This window comes from Sorex fumeus, unplaced genomic scaffold (assembly GCF_029834395.1).
Source record: "Sorex fumeus unplaced genomic scaffold, SorFum_2.1 ptg000122l, whole genome shotgun sequence".
In the NCBI taxonomy this organism is placed as follows: domain Eukaryota; kingdom Metazoa; phylum Chordata; class Mammalia; order Eulipotyphla; family Soricidae; genus Sorex; species Sorex fumeus.
This window is the reverse complement of record NW_026606179.1, coordinates 54,085,622-54,103,981: the sequence shown is the minus strand read 5'-3', so window position 1 is coordinate 54,103,981 and position 18,360 is coordinate 54,085,622. Positions and strand designations below refer to the sequence as shown.

The 18,360-nt window shown below is 41.9% G+C and overlaps 1 protein-coding gene across 1 annotated transcript in view; it reads right to left on the bottom strand.

Annotated features, from left to right (window-relative positions):
• HYDIN (HYDIN axonemal central pair apparatus protein) overlaps window positions 1–18,360 on the bottom strand; it is a 281,658-nt gene that overhangs the window by 207,369 nt on the left and 55,929 nt on the right. The window contains exons 6-7 of the mRNA XM_056137053.1: window positions 15,304–15,503; window positions 5,824–5,948 (exon numbers count right to left, since the gene is read on the bottom strand). Coding sequence (XP_055993028.1) covers window positions 5,824–5,948; window positions 15,304–15,503 — 325 coding nt within the window. The remainder of the gene's footprint in view (window positions 1–5,823; window positions 5,949–15,303; window positions 15,504–18,360) is intronic.

Genomic DNA, 18,360 nt, shown 5'->3' with positions numbered 1-18,360 from the left:
TGTCTCAACAGTAAGATACCATTTGTACTTCTCAGAAATACAATACCATTGTATTTCTTGTATTGGTTTCTGATTCTGTCAGGGTTTTTAATTCTGTTAACAATCTAGCCAAGGAATTGTATTTTTCTTTCCTATTGTGAGGGGCCACTAGATTCACACCTGGTGGTGTTGTGGGGTGCAGGACAGTGCCAGGGATCAATCCTGGGGTTTCATACTAGGATTCGGAGAGCATGGCATGTGCTTTCCCACTTAAACCACATCCTCAGCCCAGAGCAGTTGTATTCTTAATCTCTTTTTGGACTAATTGGCTTTTATTATTATTTTTAAAAATAAATAGATTTTATTTGGAGGGTTTCTGAGGAGAGAGAGAGAGAGAGAGAGAGAGAGAGAGAGAGAGAGAGAGAGAGTAACATGCTCAAGAGAGAACGCAGGCTCTAATCAGCTTTTAAAAAGTATCAAGTAACTGTATTTTTCCCTCAGTCTTAGATGGTTCTAAAAAGGCAGTAAAATCATTTTTGGAATAAAATGAATTGCTTATACAAATATAATTTGTGGAGTTGTATCCCTGAAGAAAGGAGGGTAGCATTCTGGTTCAGGAAAACATTAATGTGTGATATTAAATCATAGTGAAATTTACCCTGAGTTTCCTTAATTGTTGGAGTACTGGTTCAAACTCTGGCTGTCAAAAAGCTATGAAATCTGCTAACTGCATTTAATGAAGAACAGATCCAGTGGAGGAATCCAGTGGAGGACTAGCAAGTGAAGGGTATAAATACTATGGATAGAGGAGTGATTGAGTACGTCCCACTGTGGAGTATCAATGCTCCTTCTGGAATATTGTTAAGAAGTCTGAAGATTTCCATCAACAGCCCATGCTAAATTTCCCTCCTTAAATCAATTCATACTTCAGACAGCTGCAGAAAGCTCAATCAGATGCTTATTTAGTGAAACAAGAAGCCAGCGATCATGCTTGCTTGGAAAAGCTTCATGATTAATTGTGTTTAGGCAGTCATTACTGTTTTTCACTAATGGGAGGTTATAGGTTCTGGTCACTGATAACCCACAATAAACATGAAAGCATATTCTTATCAGCAGTTCATTTCACGCAAGGCTAAATGCTGCAAGACAGTCATGTTTAACTCTGTAATCTTTAGGAAATGACTTTATTCCTACACCCACACTGACACCATAACCTCAGGATATGGAAATCAAGTTTTCCATCCATGATAAAATCTCAACACAGAAAATATTCATTTCCTTTAGTACAGTACTTTAAAAGCAAGTGTGTATCAATTCAAAAGCCTGCAGAAAAGTCAACTCCAAGCAAAGGTCACTGGGAAAGGGCAGCTGCATTTCAGAGCCAATACACCGAGCAGGTGAGAAAGCAAATGGCATCGGAGACAGACGGACGAAGAGCCCATTCCTGGGGAAAGCCCTATGAGGTCTAAGAGGAAGTCAGAGTTCCGGCTCTGGGTGTGCTCTGACTAGCTCTGAGACCTTGAGCACTCTCCATAAAGACTCTTGAATTTCCCTCTCAGACAAAATTGATATTTGTATCCTTTTCTATTGTGAATCAGTCTTTTATTAGAAGGAGCTTAGCCAAAAACCATGAGAAATATGCTCTTTCCTCTTCCTCCATTGAGGAAAAGAGGTATTTTCCTTTCCTATACATGCGGTCATGGAAGCCCTAGCCAATCAGGGCGTACAAACTCAATACATCAGGATCCTTCGTGAGCTCTATTGCGGATTCACTACCAAGATCTCACCATTCTACAAAGAAGTAATCATCCATATCAAGAGAGGGGTTCGGCAGGGTGATACCATTTCACCAAAACTCTTCAGTGCCACCCTCGAGAACATCATGCGACGACTAGAATGGGAAAACATGGGAGTGAAGATAGATGGTCGGCAACTACACCACCTCCGCTTTGCTGATGACATCGTTCTAATAACACCAAACATCAGCCAAGCGGCACAAATGCTTGCGGACTTTGACCGTGAGTGTGGAAAGGTTGGACTACAGCTGAATCTTACGAAGACAATGTTTATGAGAAACAGCCTTGTTCCTGACGCTCCATTCGCTCTCAACGGAACCACCATCTCCGAATGCAACAGTTATATATACTTAGGTCGAGAAATCAACATGATGAATGACCTGGCACCTGAGTTACGCAGGAGGAAGAGAGCGGCTTGGAATGCCTTCAAGAGCATTGAAGAAATAACTAAAAGGACAAAGAACCTCCAACTACGAGCACATCTCTTTGATTCCACTATTCTTCCTGCATTAACATATGCCTCAGAGACCTGGACCCTACGAAAACAGGATGAGAACACTATTCGGGTCTCTCAAAGAGGAATCGAAAGAACTATGCTTGGAATATCACGATTCACTCAAATGAGAGATAGAATCCGGAGTTCTGATCTTCGTCAACGCTCAAGAATCAGAGACGCTGTCTCATTTGCCAAGACATCAAAAATCAGATGGGCTGGACATGTAATGAGGTTTACAGACAACCGCTGGACTAGAGCCATTACTGATTGGATTCCACGAGACATCAAAAGATCACGTGGACGCCCACCTATAAGATGGTCAGACTTCTTCGTCAAGACCCTAAATGATCGGTTTGAGGCTCTACATGTTCCTAAAACGAACAGATACCATTGGGCTACGCTAGCACGCAACCGGGATGAATGGAGACGTTACTGGCACCCGCTCGAATAAATCGATGAATAACGGGGATTAAGTGATTAAGTGATTAAGTGATACATGCGATAGTTGAAACAAAAAAGTTAAATAAAAAAGCAGATAATATACTTTAATTATTAGACACAAAATAGAAATTGCTTTGTTTAATAAATGAAAACTTGAAAAATATTGAGAGCAATCAGATTTAGTAAGAACAAAAAAATTCAGAAATGAAAATAATTATGAGAACTGAAAAATTAAAATTCAACAGATGTCTTTACTGAAGATAACATTATTGTTTTTACTGAAGATAACATTATTGAACGAAATGATGGATAAGAAGAATCCAGAGAAGTTTACACAGACTAATAATAGAAACACAAAAGAAAGGTAAAAATGAATAAATAATTCAGTCATAATAGATTAATTAAAGACAAGTTGATTAACTAATTAGCATTCCAGACAAGACAGTAATATGGGAAAGAGCCTAAAATCCATATGGGATGATGAAAATGCAACAGTCCCTACACCTCACACAAATAAAATCAAAGATGGATCATGAATCTAAACATAGAAGTGAAAACCATTATCCTCCCTAATGAAAACACAGAAAGACATGTTCATAATCTTAGAAAAGGCCAATGTTCCTTAGCAAAAAGGAAAAAAAATCCCACATTACTCTTAAAATAAAAATGACAGAATGGAAAAAAGTCAAAAAATTATGCATATCAAGAAATACTGTAGCACTGCATTGTCCAGTTGTTCATCGATTTGCTCGAGCAGGCACCAGTAACATCTCCATTGTGAGACTTGTTGTTACTGTTTTTGGCATATTGAATACGCCATGGGTAATTTGCCAGGCTTTGACGTGCGGGCAGGATACTCTCAGTAGCTTGCCGGGCTCTCCAAGAGGAGATGGAGGAATTGAACCAGGTTCGGCCACGTGCAAGGCAAACACCCTACCTGCTGTACTATCACTATGCCCAAAAGAAATACTAAGGAGGGGCTGAAGTGATAGTACAGAGGGTAGGGCATTTGCCTTGCACACAACCGACCTGGGTTCAATCCCCGGCATCCCACATGGTCCCCCGAGCACTGGCAGGAGTGATTCCTGAGTGCAGAGCCAGGAGTAACCCCTGTGAATTGCCGGGAGTGACCCCAAAAGCCAAAAATAAATAAATAAATAAATAAAGTTAAAAAATACTAAGGAAATAAAAAGGCAAGTTACAGAGAAAATATTTGGGTTTTTTTTTGTTTTGTTTTGGGTCACACCTTGCGATGCACAGGGATTACTCCTGGATTTGCACTCAGGAATTACTCCTGGCAGTGCTTGGGGGACCATATGGGATGCTGGGAATAGAACCCAGGTCCGCCATGTGCAAGGCAAACCCGCTGTACTAGCGCTCCAGCCCCACAGACAGAGAAAATATTAAGGTAAAGGTAAAGGTAAAGGCCCTCCCCATTGTTCGTCGATTTGCTTGAGCGGGCCCAGTAACGTCTCCATTGGAGACTTTGTTGTTACTGTGTTTGGCATATCAAATACATCACGGGGAGCTTGCCAGGCTCTGCCGTGTGGGCAAGAAACTCTCAGTAGCTTGCCGGGCTTTCCGAGAGGGGCGGAGGAATCGAACTCGGGTCGGCCATGTTGGCTGCGTGCAAGGCAAATGCCCTACCGCTGTGCTAACAATTCTAAAATAGTCTGAAAATGATCAATGTTCTGGAGGGATGGGAATTTGATCATTGTGTGATTGTAACCCAAACAAAGCCTGGCAAGCTACCCGTGACGTATTCAATATGCCAAACACAGTAACAAGAAGTCTCAAAACGGAGATGTTACTGGGCCCGCTCGAGCAAATCGATGAACAATGGGAGGACTGTGACTGTAACCCAAGCATTAACACTTGTAACTATCTCACGGTGATTCAATAAAATTATTTAAAAAATGATCAGTGTTCAAAATATTAAGTTGTAAAGTACTATCACAATTTAATAAAAGAAAACTTAATAAAAATGAGCAAAGATTTAACTGTTTTAAAGATGTGAGAATTTTTTGTAAGAAGGAGCTCAATGTTAATCTTTGGAGAAATAAAAATCAAAATAATTACAAAGCATCAATTCATTCCAATCACATGTCTAAAATGAACAAAACACTCCTTTTTGGTCAGAATATGAAGTAACTGAAACTGTCCTCACATTTTACTGGCAGAAGTACAAAACAGAACCACAGCTTTAGAAATCAATGCCAACTATAGGTTCGGAAAGCTCTCTATTGTTGCATTTCCTTGGTGAAACTTTTTCCTTGTTTCAGCTAGCTCAAGTTAGGTTTCTCTTGCTAGCAGCTAATAAAGTATGGCAAGCCCGAAAAGGTAAGAAGTAAAAATGGTGCCACTGTTTACATGGTTGGCATTGTGCTGGCCAATGTTGAGGCAGAATTTTTATGCTCAGACAGGCATCCACAAAGGTAGTCACAGGGGACTGAGCAGCCATCTGTCACTTGTGGCTCCTTCCTTGGCTGTGCTGATGCCAACTACAGGGGTCAGTCAACATGAATGGATAAAATAGATAAATACTCATTTGGAAATCAACTTTGGAGACTTACATAATATACCATCAGTCTACATGGATATACATTAAATACTTGTCAAAAACTTGGAATAAGTTGTAATCTTCAAAAAACTGCTAATGATGATAGACATAATCCTATATGTTACAGAAGGTATTTTGATGTTCTAAGTATTAAAGTAACTGCATGTTACATAGACTAGTATTTAAACACAAGAACATTCTGAAGAGGGCTTTAAATTTTGTTTCATTATTAGACACATATAACTAGAAAACCTGTGAGGTATTAAATTAGTGTCAAGTTCATTTACATATAAATAACCTCAATCCATCAATGTAACTTCTCAGTACATGTCCTTCCTAAGTCCTGTATTCCTCAGGCTTAGGGGACACTAGGGAAACCCTGCAGATGGGATTTGTTCCCAGTTCAACATTATTTCTATTGAAGGCATTCCTTCTTTGGTTCTTTTATCTTGTGAATCTTAGATTACTCATATGTAGCCAGAACAACCATTTCCTCTTTCCCATTCGACCTTCTGTAACAGAGAGAAGTTTGAACAAAAGATAATGCATACCTGTATCATAACACACAATAAGTTTTTGGCTGTGATTGCCCACTGTCTGTGGCTCAAACTGGACTTCCATTTGCATGGACTCTCCCACTCTTAGAGTTCCAACAGGTGGTTGTATGGAGAAAGGCCTGCAACACACAGAGACCCACCATCAGTACACACCCTGGTAGCGTGCGGGGAGGAGTGAGACCTGAGGCTCTCCTGCAGACAGCTCAGACACCATCAGGACTGGAGTGTAAAGGGTGCTCTTCCCCCTCATGTGAAGGCACTTTAGTTTTAATGCTGACATAACAGGAATCAACCAGCATGCACAAAAGAAACTTAAACGGCACAAGACTGTACTTGCTTATGCCCTTGCCATCCTGCCATTCTTCTAGCATACACTGAGTGATTCCAGTAAGGGACAGATTTACAACACGCATGAAAATCCTATACTCTCTCAAAGAACAGGACATTCAAAGACGTATACATCAAGTTTTGTGAGAGTTCAGAGAGAAGCTGGTTTTATCATGAAAAAACATGAGACCCCAAAAGAAAGTAATAACACAATCACACAAAGAATTAAGAGGGTAGGTTAGCAAAGGGGTTTACAAGGAGGAAGATTGCAAGAAATGGTACAATCATCCAGAATTGATAACAGTTGAGCTTTACCTGTTTTAAAGCCCTGCAAGACTAAGAGAGTGCTGTCTTAGAAGAGAGAGAGAGCAAGCCAGCCCAGCCCAGGGAAAGCATCAGGGAGGAGAGGGACCTGATCCACAATCTCAGGACTGGTTCCCCACCGACACTCCAATTAGCTGGCCCCCAGCAGAAACCAGAAGTGGCCCTTTTGACCTTGTCCTACAGATCAGCATCCTGGGTGAAAACAAGGAGAAGAAGGAAGAGTGTATTTGGGAAAGGCAAACTGGGGACAAGCTCTTGAGAATAGAATTCAGGCTTGCAGACATGGTGGAGGGGACATTTCATAATCCTGGAAGGGAAGAGTGAGGGGAAAAAAATCTGGATCTGATCATGAAGTATCTTAAATAATGTACCAAGTTCTTTCTACCTGCTAAATAGGAAATTCAGCCCATTTAATTATCTTCATGGTCCGTTTCACTTCTTTAAATTGCCAGTTTTTCAAAATAATACACTGTACAATGTATCTGGCAGGCCAAGCTGTTCCTGATTATTCAGTTATTCACTTCAATCCCAGACATTCTTTTTTTAAAAAATTTTATTAGTGAGACATCATGAGGTACAGTTGAAATTTTTGTGCTTGGGTTTCAATTATAAAATGATCAAATACCCAACTCTCCACCAGTGCCCATTTCCCACCACCACGGATCCCAGTATCCCTCTAACCCCCCATCCCACCCCCCATCCCACCCTGCCTCTGTGACAGGGCATTCTTAAAGCCTTCATTTCTGAGTCTTCAGATGGATAATGAACTTAATCCCACAGCCCAAGATTTCTGCTCTTCAGGGATGGAGTTTAGGGCAAATGACCATCTGAGTGACCATTGCAGGGCCTCTATTGCTTCCTCCACAGGCAATTGTTTGTCTCCTCTGGGGCTCAGTCCATCACTCTCTCCATATATTGTTTTCTATTCCTTTGTCCTTTTATGAGCTCGAGGCAATACGGTAGAAGTATTTTGGGGCAGGGTTCACTAGTCTGAGGACCGACTGAATGAAGCCAAACCCAGTCTGCCATGACCTGTATAAGTCTTCTTATTTCTGATCAGTAAAATGAAGGGAATGACAACATCCTCCTAGGATTAAAGGGGTTGGTATCTGCAAAGTGCTTGGAATAATGCTGGCAAAGGAAGTGCTAACCCAGTGTTTATTACTTCCACTGTGTCCCTTACTTTTCTCTATGAAGACGGGTCTGAGGAGGCTGGGTATTTAGATGAGTTCGTGTTTTGATCATTCCTCTCTCAGCCTTATAATTGATCCTCATGGGCCTCACAGTGGCCCTCATGATTCATGTAATGAAAGTTCAAATTCCTAGGCATTTGAGCTCTCACACTATCTGCTTCCAACGAGGTTTTACACTCATTAATGCGCCTCCATCCAAAAGTCTTTCCCACCTTCCATTTATCCCATTTCCACCTGTCCTCTATGAAGAGAACTAGATGGGATGGAAGGACCTCAGTCTCTTCACCTAGAACTTCCCCAGGCAGTGAACATCCTTGCCTGGGATGTGCACTGGGCACTTCACATATTCCAATTGCTCAATCGTAAAAATAAACCAAATATAATCCTAAAAAACAAAACCCTGAGAAATGTTGTTGGTATTCTTATTTGCCACTTAGGCACAAGAAAAGAGATGCTTTTAACCAGCGAGAAACTGACCCAAAGTTGCCCAACCAGGTGGGAGAAAGGGGAGGAAGTTCAAGTTCTTGTCCCCCACTCCAGTCAGCTCTGACTGTGAAGGCCTCCTGGCTTCCCAGGTCTTTGAGCCTCCCACCCACCCCTGCAAGTGCTCTAACTCACAGGAACCTCCCAGGAAGAGGCTACCAAATTGAATCACAATCAGCATTCAAAGGAAAAGGAATATGTCTGTATATATATATATATATATATATATATATATATATAACTAAGTTTCTGATGGAACAGAGAAGGAATGGATCTTCAGGATCTCGAGAATCACTGCTTTTTGAGAGATGAGGGGGCGTCCACATTTTTAAAACCTCTTTCCTTCCTCCTGGTCTCAGAAAGAATCTGAACACGCTGCCTATTTTCCTGAGCTTTGGAACAATGCTGTAATATTTTCTTCTGTTTTTGTCAATTTTATCACCTCAGTTCCTAGTATTTTCCTTCCTGTGCCTCGCTTTCATTTTCTTTTCAAACATTTCTTGGTAATAAAAGAACAGTTTTGAAACAGATTGGTTAGTATTACATCGGCAGAACCTAAGCTAATTTTGAAAGGACAAAAGGACCCTTTTTAGGCCCTCCAGAAACCCAAATCCTATATAGTGGTAACAGATACTTTCCTAATAGTTGGGTTTATATTACAGTCAACTTCTCCAGGAGGCAGAAAAATCACCTGGGATGGCCATTGTTTCTTGGAGCTGCCCAAGAGTTCTCAATAAATCAGATGTTAATTGGGTAGAGTACGTAAATTACTGGTGCTTAAACATGATCTATAATTTGATTTTGTAGTTTATTTTACTAAAAGATAATAGCCAAGCAGCCTAAGAAATATTAAATATCTGAGCATGTTCTTAAAAGAGGTAAAGGTATCATTTCTCGAGGGAAAAGAATGGCTCTCTATGACTAATTATTTGGGTTTTATTTACTTTACTTTTACTTATGCCATGGTGTCATTGATACTCACTAGTGGATGAGAAGAGAAAACGGGGTTTGTGAAAAATCAGAAGATTTGGGCTTTTTATTATATCCACTGTGAATTTCTTTTTAAAATAACAACTATTCTATACAAATAACTCAGGAGAAGACTAAATATTGGCTCTATCTTATTAAATGTTGAATGCAATATTAGTAATTTGTCTTAAGATAATCTCTTATTAACCGATTCCTAGTGTGAGGGTTTAGCATCTTCATCTTTTCTGTTTCACCTTCCAATATTAATCCCCTTTAACAGTCAAAGTTATTCTCGTACTTACTGAGTTTTAGGTCAAATTCTAATGAAGCTACAAAGTAATTTTATGCCCCTTGTACATTTTATAGCATACTGTGACACCTTTTATTAGTGCAAGGAACATTCTTATTTTATAGTACATGGAACATTTTTTAATTCTAAATTATTATAAAGGTTTATAGTTAAGGCTTTGCCTTTGTGATATATGTGGGCATTATAGGCATCCTATAAACATTTATTGAGCACTTACTTATTCTAGCCAATTTACTAGATGCTGAAAACATACAAATGAAGAGTCAGATACAGTCCCTGCATAAAAGAAATGCATGTTGAAATGGGGACATTGAACATGGAAAAAAGTTCTAGTTTTTATCATTTGTCTGAACCTAACCACTTATAAACATAACATTCACTAATTATTTTCAATTAAAAGAATATGATCCATTATTTTTTTCCTGGTGAGATAGTCTTTCTAGATGCAGACTGACTCTGAAAGAGACAGGACTTCAAAATTTCAGCTGCTCTGTCATGTCTGCTGGCAATCATATTAACTGAAAGAGTGGTCTGAGGCCCTGTCTGAGCAACACAATTACCTGGGCATGTTTCAGAACGGATGTTTGTCAGAGGGTCTCCCAAGGGATTCTGACTCAATAAGATACAGCCGCAGACTCAGCCATATCCTTTCTCGCTGAAGCCCTCAGCAGTCTCAGGTGCAAAGGACAGGAACCAATTCTGGCTTTCTGGCTACTTATACAGAAAAGGGATGTACTAAAAGGATTTGAGAGAGCTCCCAGAACTGAGAATGCAGTTTGAACATGTGCATTTTGTTGGAAGAACATAAAGCTATCACGTTCATCAAAACAGGGAAAAAAATACTTGCAAACAAGCAATTTAATTGAGAGACTTGAATACACAGAAGATGGGAGAGATGAGAAGCCTAATCTAACGAGGTGAAATAGCTTAGATTAGCAAGAAGTTGTTTCCACCCTTGGCTGGAATCAAAAGTCAGGGGATTGTTATTAGATCCTGAGATTGAGGGTCACCGGGCTAAGGGTAGGTAGGAACTAGAAGCACAGAGGAGATGAAGCAGCTGCACAGGACTCCACTGGAGGCATTAGAGAAGAAATTCCAGACTTTGTCCTTCCCTCCAGTCCCCTGCTTGTGCTCCCTGTTGGTGAAACTTAGCTGGAATTCAGCTGACCCAGGAAGATAATGTTAGCAGCAGTACTGAGCAGCAACATACAGGGAAAGATGTGGAATGGACCAAGGGTAAACAATCTTGAACTGAGCCATGCTTGGTTTTACCCAGGTTTTACTATTAACCAGCTGGGGAAGCTGGGATAAGTCCACTCCCATTTCCAACAGACCTGTGTTACACTTTCACAAGCTCTCACAACTCCTCCCTCCCTCCCTCCCTCCCTCCCTCCCTCCCTCCCTCCCTCCCTCCCTCCCTCCCTCCCTCCCTCCCTCGCTCCTTCCTTCCTTCCTTCCTTCCTTCCTTCCTTCCTTCCTTCCTTCCTTCCTTCCTTCCTTCCTTCCTTCCTTCCTTCCTTCCTTCCTTCCTGATGAGAGTTTTAAGGCCTTCATCCTCCTGGCTAGTTCCAGATGGCGTGCCATTTTACTTTAGAAGCGGTTCTACATTAGAAGAAGATGGTTCACATTCATCTAAGTATGATGAGTTGAAGGGTTTAGGTCCTTCCTGAAACTTCACACTATGAAGTCTGTGAAGTGATTTTGCTTTGCTTTGGCTTGAATATGTGGGTTTTAAGGTTCAGCCAAACTGTCCAAGAAGATTGGCAGCCTCTACTGGTTTTTCCAACTTAGGTGGATTCTCTTTTTCATAGGAAAAATACCAAAGTAATGGCAAGTTTTTGAAGTGTTTTATAAATAATGAGGCTCTTAAATTTTTTTTAGAAGATAGGCTCTTTCTAAGTTATAGTGAACAAGTAGAGCAACCCGGTTTCTTTAATCAAATGTCATGATGAGGCTTATACTACAAGATAAAAAAAAGGTTGTATGTGCCTTTATGGATGCAGTAGGAGACTTGGACTTTCCAGAGAACTCTCTTTTCAACAGTTTATCTCTCTAAATTGGTCCAGAATCTTACTTTTGTCCAGGATATAGAAAGTTGAAAAGTGTCTCCGCCATTCTTGTGATGAAATAACAATACAAACAACAAAATCACAACATTCCTTGAAGAGCAGCCAAGCAGCCAAAGAACTAAAACTGAGCCACTCTCTATCCCCAAGGAGATGTGCACAGCTGGAGAGGAAGGAGTAGAAAAAATATTTGAAGAGGCATGTGGCAGAGATTTTCCTCCAAATAATGGAAGATCTAAAAATCTCAGAGAACCTCCTGCAGGACTAAAACTAATACCAGACCAAAACCACATTCTTTGAACAAAACCCACCTCAGTCAAACTGTCAAAACCCAAATGAAAACACAAAATCCACAAAGGCAGTCCACAAAGAATACGGCATGAGTCCCCTTTATCCACAATTTTACTTCCCATTATATCAGTTACCTCTGGATCAATCAGGCTCAGAAAATATGACTTACAATGAGGTTTTTGATAGAGGGTGAGAGACCATACAAATAACTTTAATAAAAAATACTATTATAATTATTCTGTATTGGTATTAGCTTTAATTATTAATATCTTGCTGTACCTGATTTATAAATTAAACTTTGTCATAGGTATGCCTATATAGGAAAATAATTGGGGGGATGGAGGATTATATTTCCTGCAAATACAGGATTTATTATAATTACAGAGAGAAGAAGAAAGCTAACATAGCATCTAGAGGGGCTGGAGAGATAAGACAGTGGATAGGGCATTTACCTACCCAGGTTTGATCTCCAGCACCCCACACGATTCCCTGAGCATTGCCAGGAGTGATCCCTAAATGCAGAGCCAGGAGTAAGCCCTGAGCATGACCAGGTGTGCCTCCTGCCCCGCTAAAAGAAACACAGTGGCTAGAAAAGACAGTGCAAGTGACATCTTCTAAGGTACTGGGGGAAAATTTATGTAACTATCAATCCAGAATCCTATACTGTACAGAAAATATCCTAGAAAAATGAAAGCAAAAAAAGGGACTCTTTCAGATAGACAAAACCTGAGGGACTGAAACAGACCCGTGACCTGTGGAACAAGAAATATTGAAAGTCACTTTTCTACTGGGAGAAACCATCCCCAACAGAAATCTTCGCCTACAAGCAGCAGCTCAAACTGCTGACAGGCCTGGGACACAGCAAGAATAAGCACAAGTCCCACCCCAAGGCATGTGCTTTCACCCCCCCAGTATGATAGCCCTGATGGCAGAGCAAGAAATCTGAAAATTATCCTAGCATAAATTACTCAGAAAAATTGGATAAAATATAATTACATAAATGTGTACCTGAGCATACAATATATATGTACACATATATATTGTGTCCTGCCCCCGCGCCTGGCTGTCCTCGCTGGGGCCCCTTGGAGGGGGTTGGGTTGAGTTTCCCTCCCTGCCCCGAGCAGAGCTCCAGCAGCCAAAGACCTCCAGAACCAGCCACAACCATGCTGAGACCACTCTCCACACGCATGAAGGTACCGGCAGAGGAACAAAGGCATGCGGGTCCCGGGGCTGAGATCTCCAAGCCTGTTCAGATCAGGGCTGAGCATCCTCCACTCAGATCCTCCATCTTCCAGTAGGCAGGGGTCACACCCACCAACTGAGCCCCTGGCGCCGTGTAATCCCATCAATGGCCAAGACCCAGAGACTACAAAACCCAGCTCCCAGAAGCGTGCAGCCGCATTTGTAGCCACATGACATCTTATTATCTCATTCTTACTTTGGACAACCTGGCAGGCTACTGAATGTAACCTGCCCACATGGCAGAGTCTGGCAAACTCCCCGTGGTGTACCAAATATGCCAAATACCAGTAACAATGATGGGTCTCATTCTCCTAACCCTTAAAGAGTCTTGAATATGGCACTTTATAATCTCTGGGCTGGGACAAAGGAGACATTACTGGTGCCTTCTCGAGGCAATTGACGTACAACAGGATGATCGTGATCGTGATACATATATGTTGAATATATAAATATAAAGGCAGATGATTCAAAAGCAAAGAAACTAAGACAAAGAACAATAAGGCTGAGCTACCACCATGTCTACCCTCTACTCTCAATAAATCTGAAGCCTGAGTTTCCACAGTCCTGTGGAGCGAGAGACGAGCTTGTGGGGAGAAGGATCAATTCAGGACCCAGGCACATAATTCCCATATAGATGCGGGGAACTTGGGGGAAACCAAAATATTCTCCCATTAGTACAAGAAAAAATGTGTGTCTTGGATATTATTGCTATGGTCCCACTTCTCACCACTGGTTTCATATCCCATAACCATGGTCCTTCCCAGTTTTGTAAGAGTTTCCTGGAACAAGGACAGTATCATCATCATTATAATTAGCCCCTGGTGCCTACACCACTTAAATTAAACTAAGATCCCACTCCTGATTTATTAGCTGTGTGCCCTTGAACAGCTTATACACCCCCTTCAGCATTCAGGTTTTTCTCCTTTTCAAACTAGCAAGAGTAAAAGTAAAGTAAAGTAAAGGCCCTCCCGTTGATCATCGATTTGCTCGAGCAGGCCCAGTAACGTCTCCATTGGAGACTTTGTTGTTACTGTGTTTGGCATATCGAATACGTCACGGGGAGCTTGCCAGGCTCTGCCGTGTGGGCGAGATACTCTCGGTAGCTTGCCGGGCTCTCCGAGAGGGGCGGAGGAATCGAACTCGGGTCGGCCATGTTGGCTGCATGCAAGGCAAATGCCCTACCGCTGTGCTATCGCTCCAGCCCAGAGTAGATCCAGCAAGAGTAGATACAGTTTTCCTTAGTCTCATCTCTCTTCCTCTCTCTTCTTCTTCTATTTTTAAGGACCCCTGTCATTATATTGCCACCCCCTCAGATAACCAAGGTAATCCCCCCATTTTAGAACTAGAAACCCAGTTACACTGACACCCCAACTCTCTTTACCATGTGACATTATACATTCACAGGTTCTGGGATTAGAACAGAGTCATGCTTGTTTGGGTTTGGGCCACATTCAGCAATGCTCAGGGGTTACTCCTTGATCTGCATCAGGAATTATTCCTGGCAGTGCCAAAGGATCCAACCTGGGTCAGTCACATGCAAGGCAAAGCAAACACCCTCCCCTCTGTACTATTGCTCTGACCCCAGAACAGGGTCACATCTGGAAAGAAACACTGGGAACATCTCATTTAAAGGAACAATTAAAGAACAACCACTTGTTATAGAGCCTTTGCTGTGTGTTAGCCCCTTATTAACAGTTATTAATGTGTGCATTTCTCACTGTGTCCCTAAAAAGTGGCTACTGTATACTATACCCATTTTCCAAACAAGAAAACTGGGCTCCGTGAGTCAAGAAGCAGGAAAAGGCAAATCTTGGGGTTCTCTCTCTAGGCCAGAGAGAAACATGGCCCCACTGACACTTGGAGGTGAGCCCAGGGAAACTTCAGATCCATGAAACACCAGCTAGTTAATGTGTGTTCTCTCAGACACCAAATCTGTGGTAATTTGTTAGAGAGCAGCAGAAAACGAATACAGCTACTTAGAACATTATCCATCCAAATGAAGGTGTTTATTAATGGAGTCCCACGGGCCGCTCTTTATAGATTTTTCAAGCATTTCAGAAAACTAACCGTACCCAGATCGATAGCCTTGAATTCTGGTTTCCTCTTGGGATGAAGAGAGAGTTTGCCCTTCATCAGTGAACTCTCCCTGCCTTGCAACCAAAGACCATAAAGAGCAGTTCCACCCGTAGGCTATGCGAGCAAATTACTCTCATGCCGACTACCTTGAACTATCATCAATCAAACACGACTGCTGAAAAACAATGCATACCTCTGAGTTTCTATGTGAAACACGGCTTCTTTGTTGCCAATGTTCCGCACCAATAGAGTCTTCTGGCTGTTGTATTTGACAGGGCAGATGGAGAAATTAAGCGTGTCAGGAAAGTCTAGGATGGCTCGTGCACCTCGGGCTTTGATGGGAACAATGAACTTCTCTCTTTCAGTAACACAGGTCAACATATGAGCATAGTCCTGCAAGAGAAGGCTGCAGTCATTATGTGGAGTCAGCCATGAGTCATGGTGCAAGATATATGGCCTCACACCAGGCGTTTTACAAATTACTGTCTCCTATGACACTTATGTCTTCTATGACTTTCATGTTTTCTATTAATGTCTCAGGACAACATATTTCAGTGAAGTCACCTTTTCTGAGAGAGTGAACAGTTCAAGTGGGAAAACCTTCAGTTCGGTAGAGAAAAATACTTTATAAATGGCCCATGTATAAGAGAGGACGAATTGGCGGGTGGGAAGGGGAAGAGTCATGATGTATTTTTCTTTAGTTCAGAGGAGAGAATGTCCATTTATGTCAGAGTTCCTGCACACACTTCTCCTGAACCTCACTGACCCTTTGAGCGCCAGTTATAGCAATAGGACTTTACAGCTCTTCCCCCAGGAGGGGCGTCTACCTCTCCACCTACGTTTGAACTGTGGATTGTGACAGGAGCTGTATTCTGCCAGTTCCAGCCTGAGGGTTCAGGAAGATTTGAGTATTTCCAGTCTTGCTGCTGGAACTTGACCATGGTCGGTCGACACACCTGACTCGGGCTACTGAGAGATGAGAGCCGGGATGTACAACCAAGCCCACGTGGGAGCTGCTACAGCCCAGAGAGGAGAGCGCCCAGACAACAGGACTAGAGCGGCTTTCCTCACCCTGAGTGGGTCCCATCAGGACCAACAGAACAGAACCACAGTTTGATGAGGAAAGTTTAAGTCACTGAACTGGGGGTGGGGGTGTCAGTTATTATATAACAATACTAACTGACCCATAACCCAGTGTAAACCACCCCTCTCGTGCAAAGCCATAATGATCCTTCTGAATAGAAATGCTGAGGTCTACTCTTCTCCGCTCTTAAATCTGACTACAATAGAAGTGTTGTAATAAGTCCCCTTTATATCATCTCATCATTGATCACTTGACTTGACATCCGGTTACTCATCGATTTGCTTGAGCAGGCGCCAGTAACGTCTCCATTCATCCCTGTTGCGTGCTAGTGTAGCCCAATAGTGTCTGCTCATTCTAGGAACACGAACAGCCTCAAACCGATTGTTCAGGGTCTTGACGAAGAAGTCTGACCATTTCGAAGGTGGGCAGCCACACGGTCTTTTGACATCCCATGGAATCCAGTCGGTAATGGCTCTAGTCCAGTGGTCATCTCCAAATCTCATTATGCGTCCAGCCCATCTGATTTTTGACACCTTGGCAAAAGAGATAGCATCCCTGATTCTTGATCATCAACAGAGGTCAAAACTCCGGATTCTTTCTCTCATTTGAGTAAAGCATGATACTCCAAGCACAGTTCTTTCGATTCCTCTTTGGGAGACCCAAGTAGCATTCTCATCCAGTTTTTGTAGAGTTCAGGTCTCTGAGGCATATGTTAATGCAGGAAGAACAGTAGAATCAAAGAGATGTGCCCGGAGCCAGAGATTCTTCATCCTCTTAGCTATTTCTTCAATGCTCTTGAAGGCGTTCCAAGCTGATCTCTTCCTCCTGCGCAACTCAGGTGCCAGGTCATTCATCATGTTGACTTCTCAACCTAGGTACACATAACTGTTGCATTTGGAGATGTTCGTTCCATTGAGAGTGAATGGAACATCAGGAATGAGACTGTTTCTCATAAACATTGTCTTCATGATATTTAGCTGTAGTCCAACCTTTCCACATTCACGGTCAAGGTCAGCGAGCATCTGTGCCACTTGGCTGATGTTTGGTGTTATTAGAACTATATCTTCAGTGAAGCGGAGGTGGTGTAGTTGCCTACCGTCTATCTTCACTCCCATTCCTTCCCATTCCAGTCGTCACATAACATTCTTGAGGTTGGCACTGAAGAGTTTGGGTGAAATGGTATCATCCTGCCGAACCCCTCTTTGACGTCAATATCACCTCCCTGTAGAACGGTGAGATCCTGGTACTGAACCTGTAATACAGCTCATGGAGGATCCTGATGTATTGAGTTTGAACACCCTGTTTGGCTAGGGCTTCTATGACTGCTTCAGTCTCAACAGAATCAAAGGCCTTCTTTAAATCAATGAACGTTAGACAGAGCGGCATCTTGAACTGAGAAACCTCAATGAGCTTGGTTATGGTGTGGATATGGTTGATTGTGCTGAATCCTTTTTGGAAACTGGCTTGCTTGCATGGTTTTCCTTCATCTAGTGTTCTGCAAACCCTATTCAGGATGACTTGAGTGAACAGCTTATAGACAACAGACAACAGGCAGATCGGGTAATAGTTGCCAATGTCATGGATGTCTCCCTTCTTGTAAAGTAGTACAGTCCTGCTGGTTTTCCATTGGGACGAAACCTTGCATTCAGACAGGTAGCGTGTGAAGAGCTGAGCCAGTGTATTGAAGAGTACTAATGGCAGATTCTTCAGGTGTTCAGGTATGACCTTGTCTGGGCTGCTGTCATCTCATAAGATAGAAAAATTGAACTCGTACTTTAGTGTAGCAAAGAAAAGGTTCCATATAAATCCTCACCAACAAGCACAATTCAATGTAGAGGGAAAGTTCCTTCAAGAATCCCCTTTAGAAGTTCTGAAGTCCCTATGATAGACATGTGTTCTCTATACCAGGGTTATTTTTCTTTATTTCAGTGAGTGTGTTAGATGCATCACCATCTCCATGAATGGAAAGTCTACTGTGAATTTAAGTTTTTTTAAAAAACCAAGTAGTAAATGATATTCAGGGATAGAGGTTTTAAAAAGCTTAATAACTTGACTAAAGGATCTCTGAACGTTTGTCATTGAGTAGGAATGGAATGTCTAAAAATGGAGGTAGAGGTATAGACTGGCCATAAATCCAGTGTCTATAAAACACACAGGATGAACGTA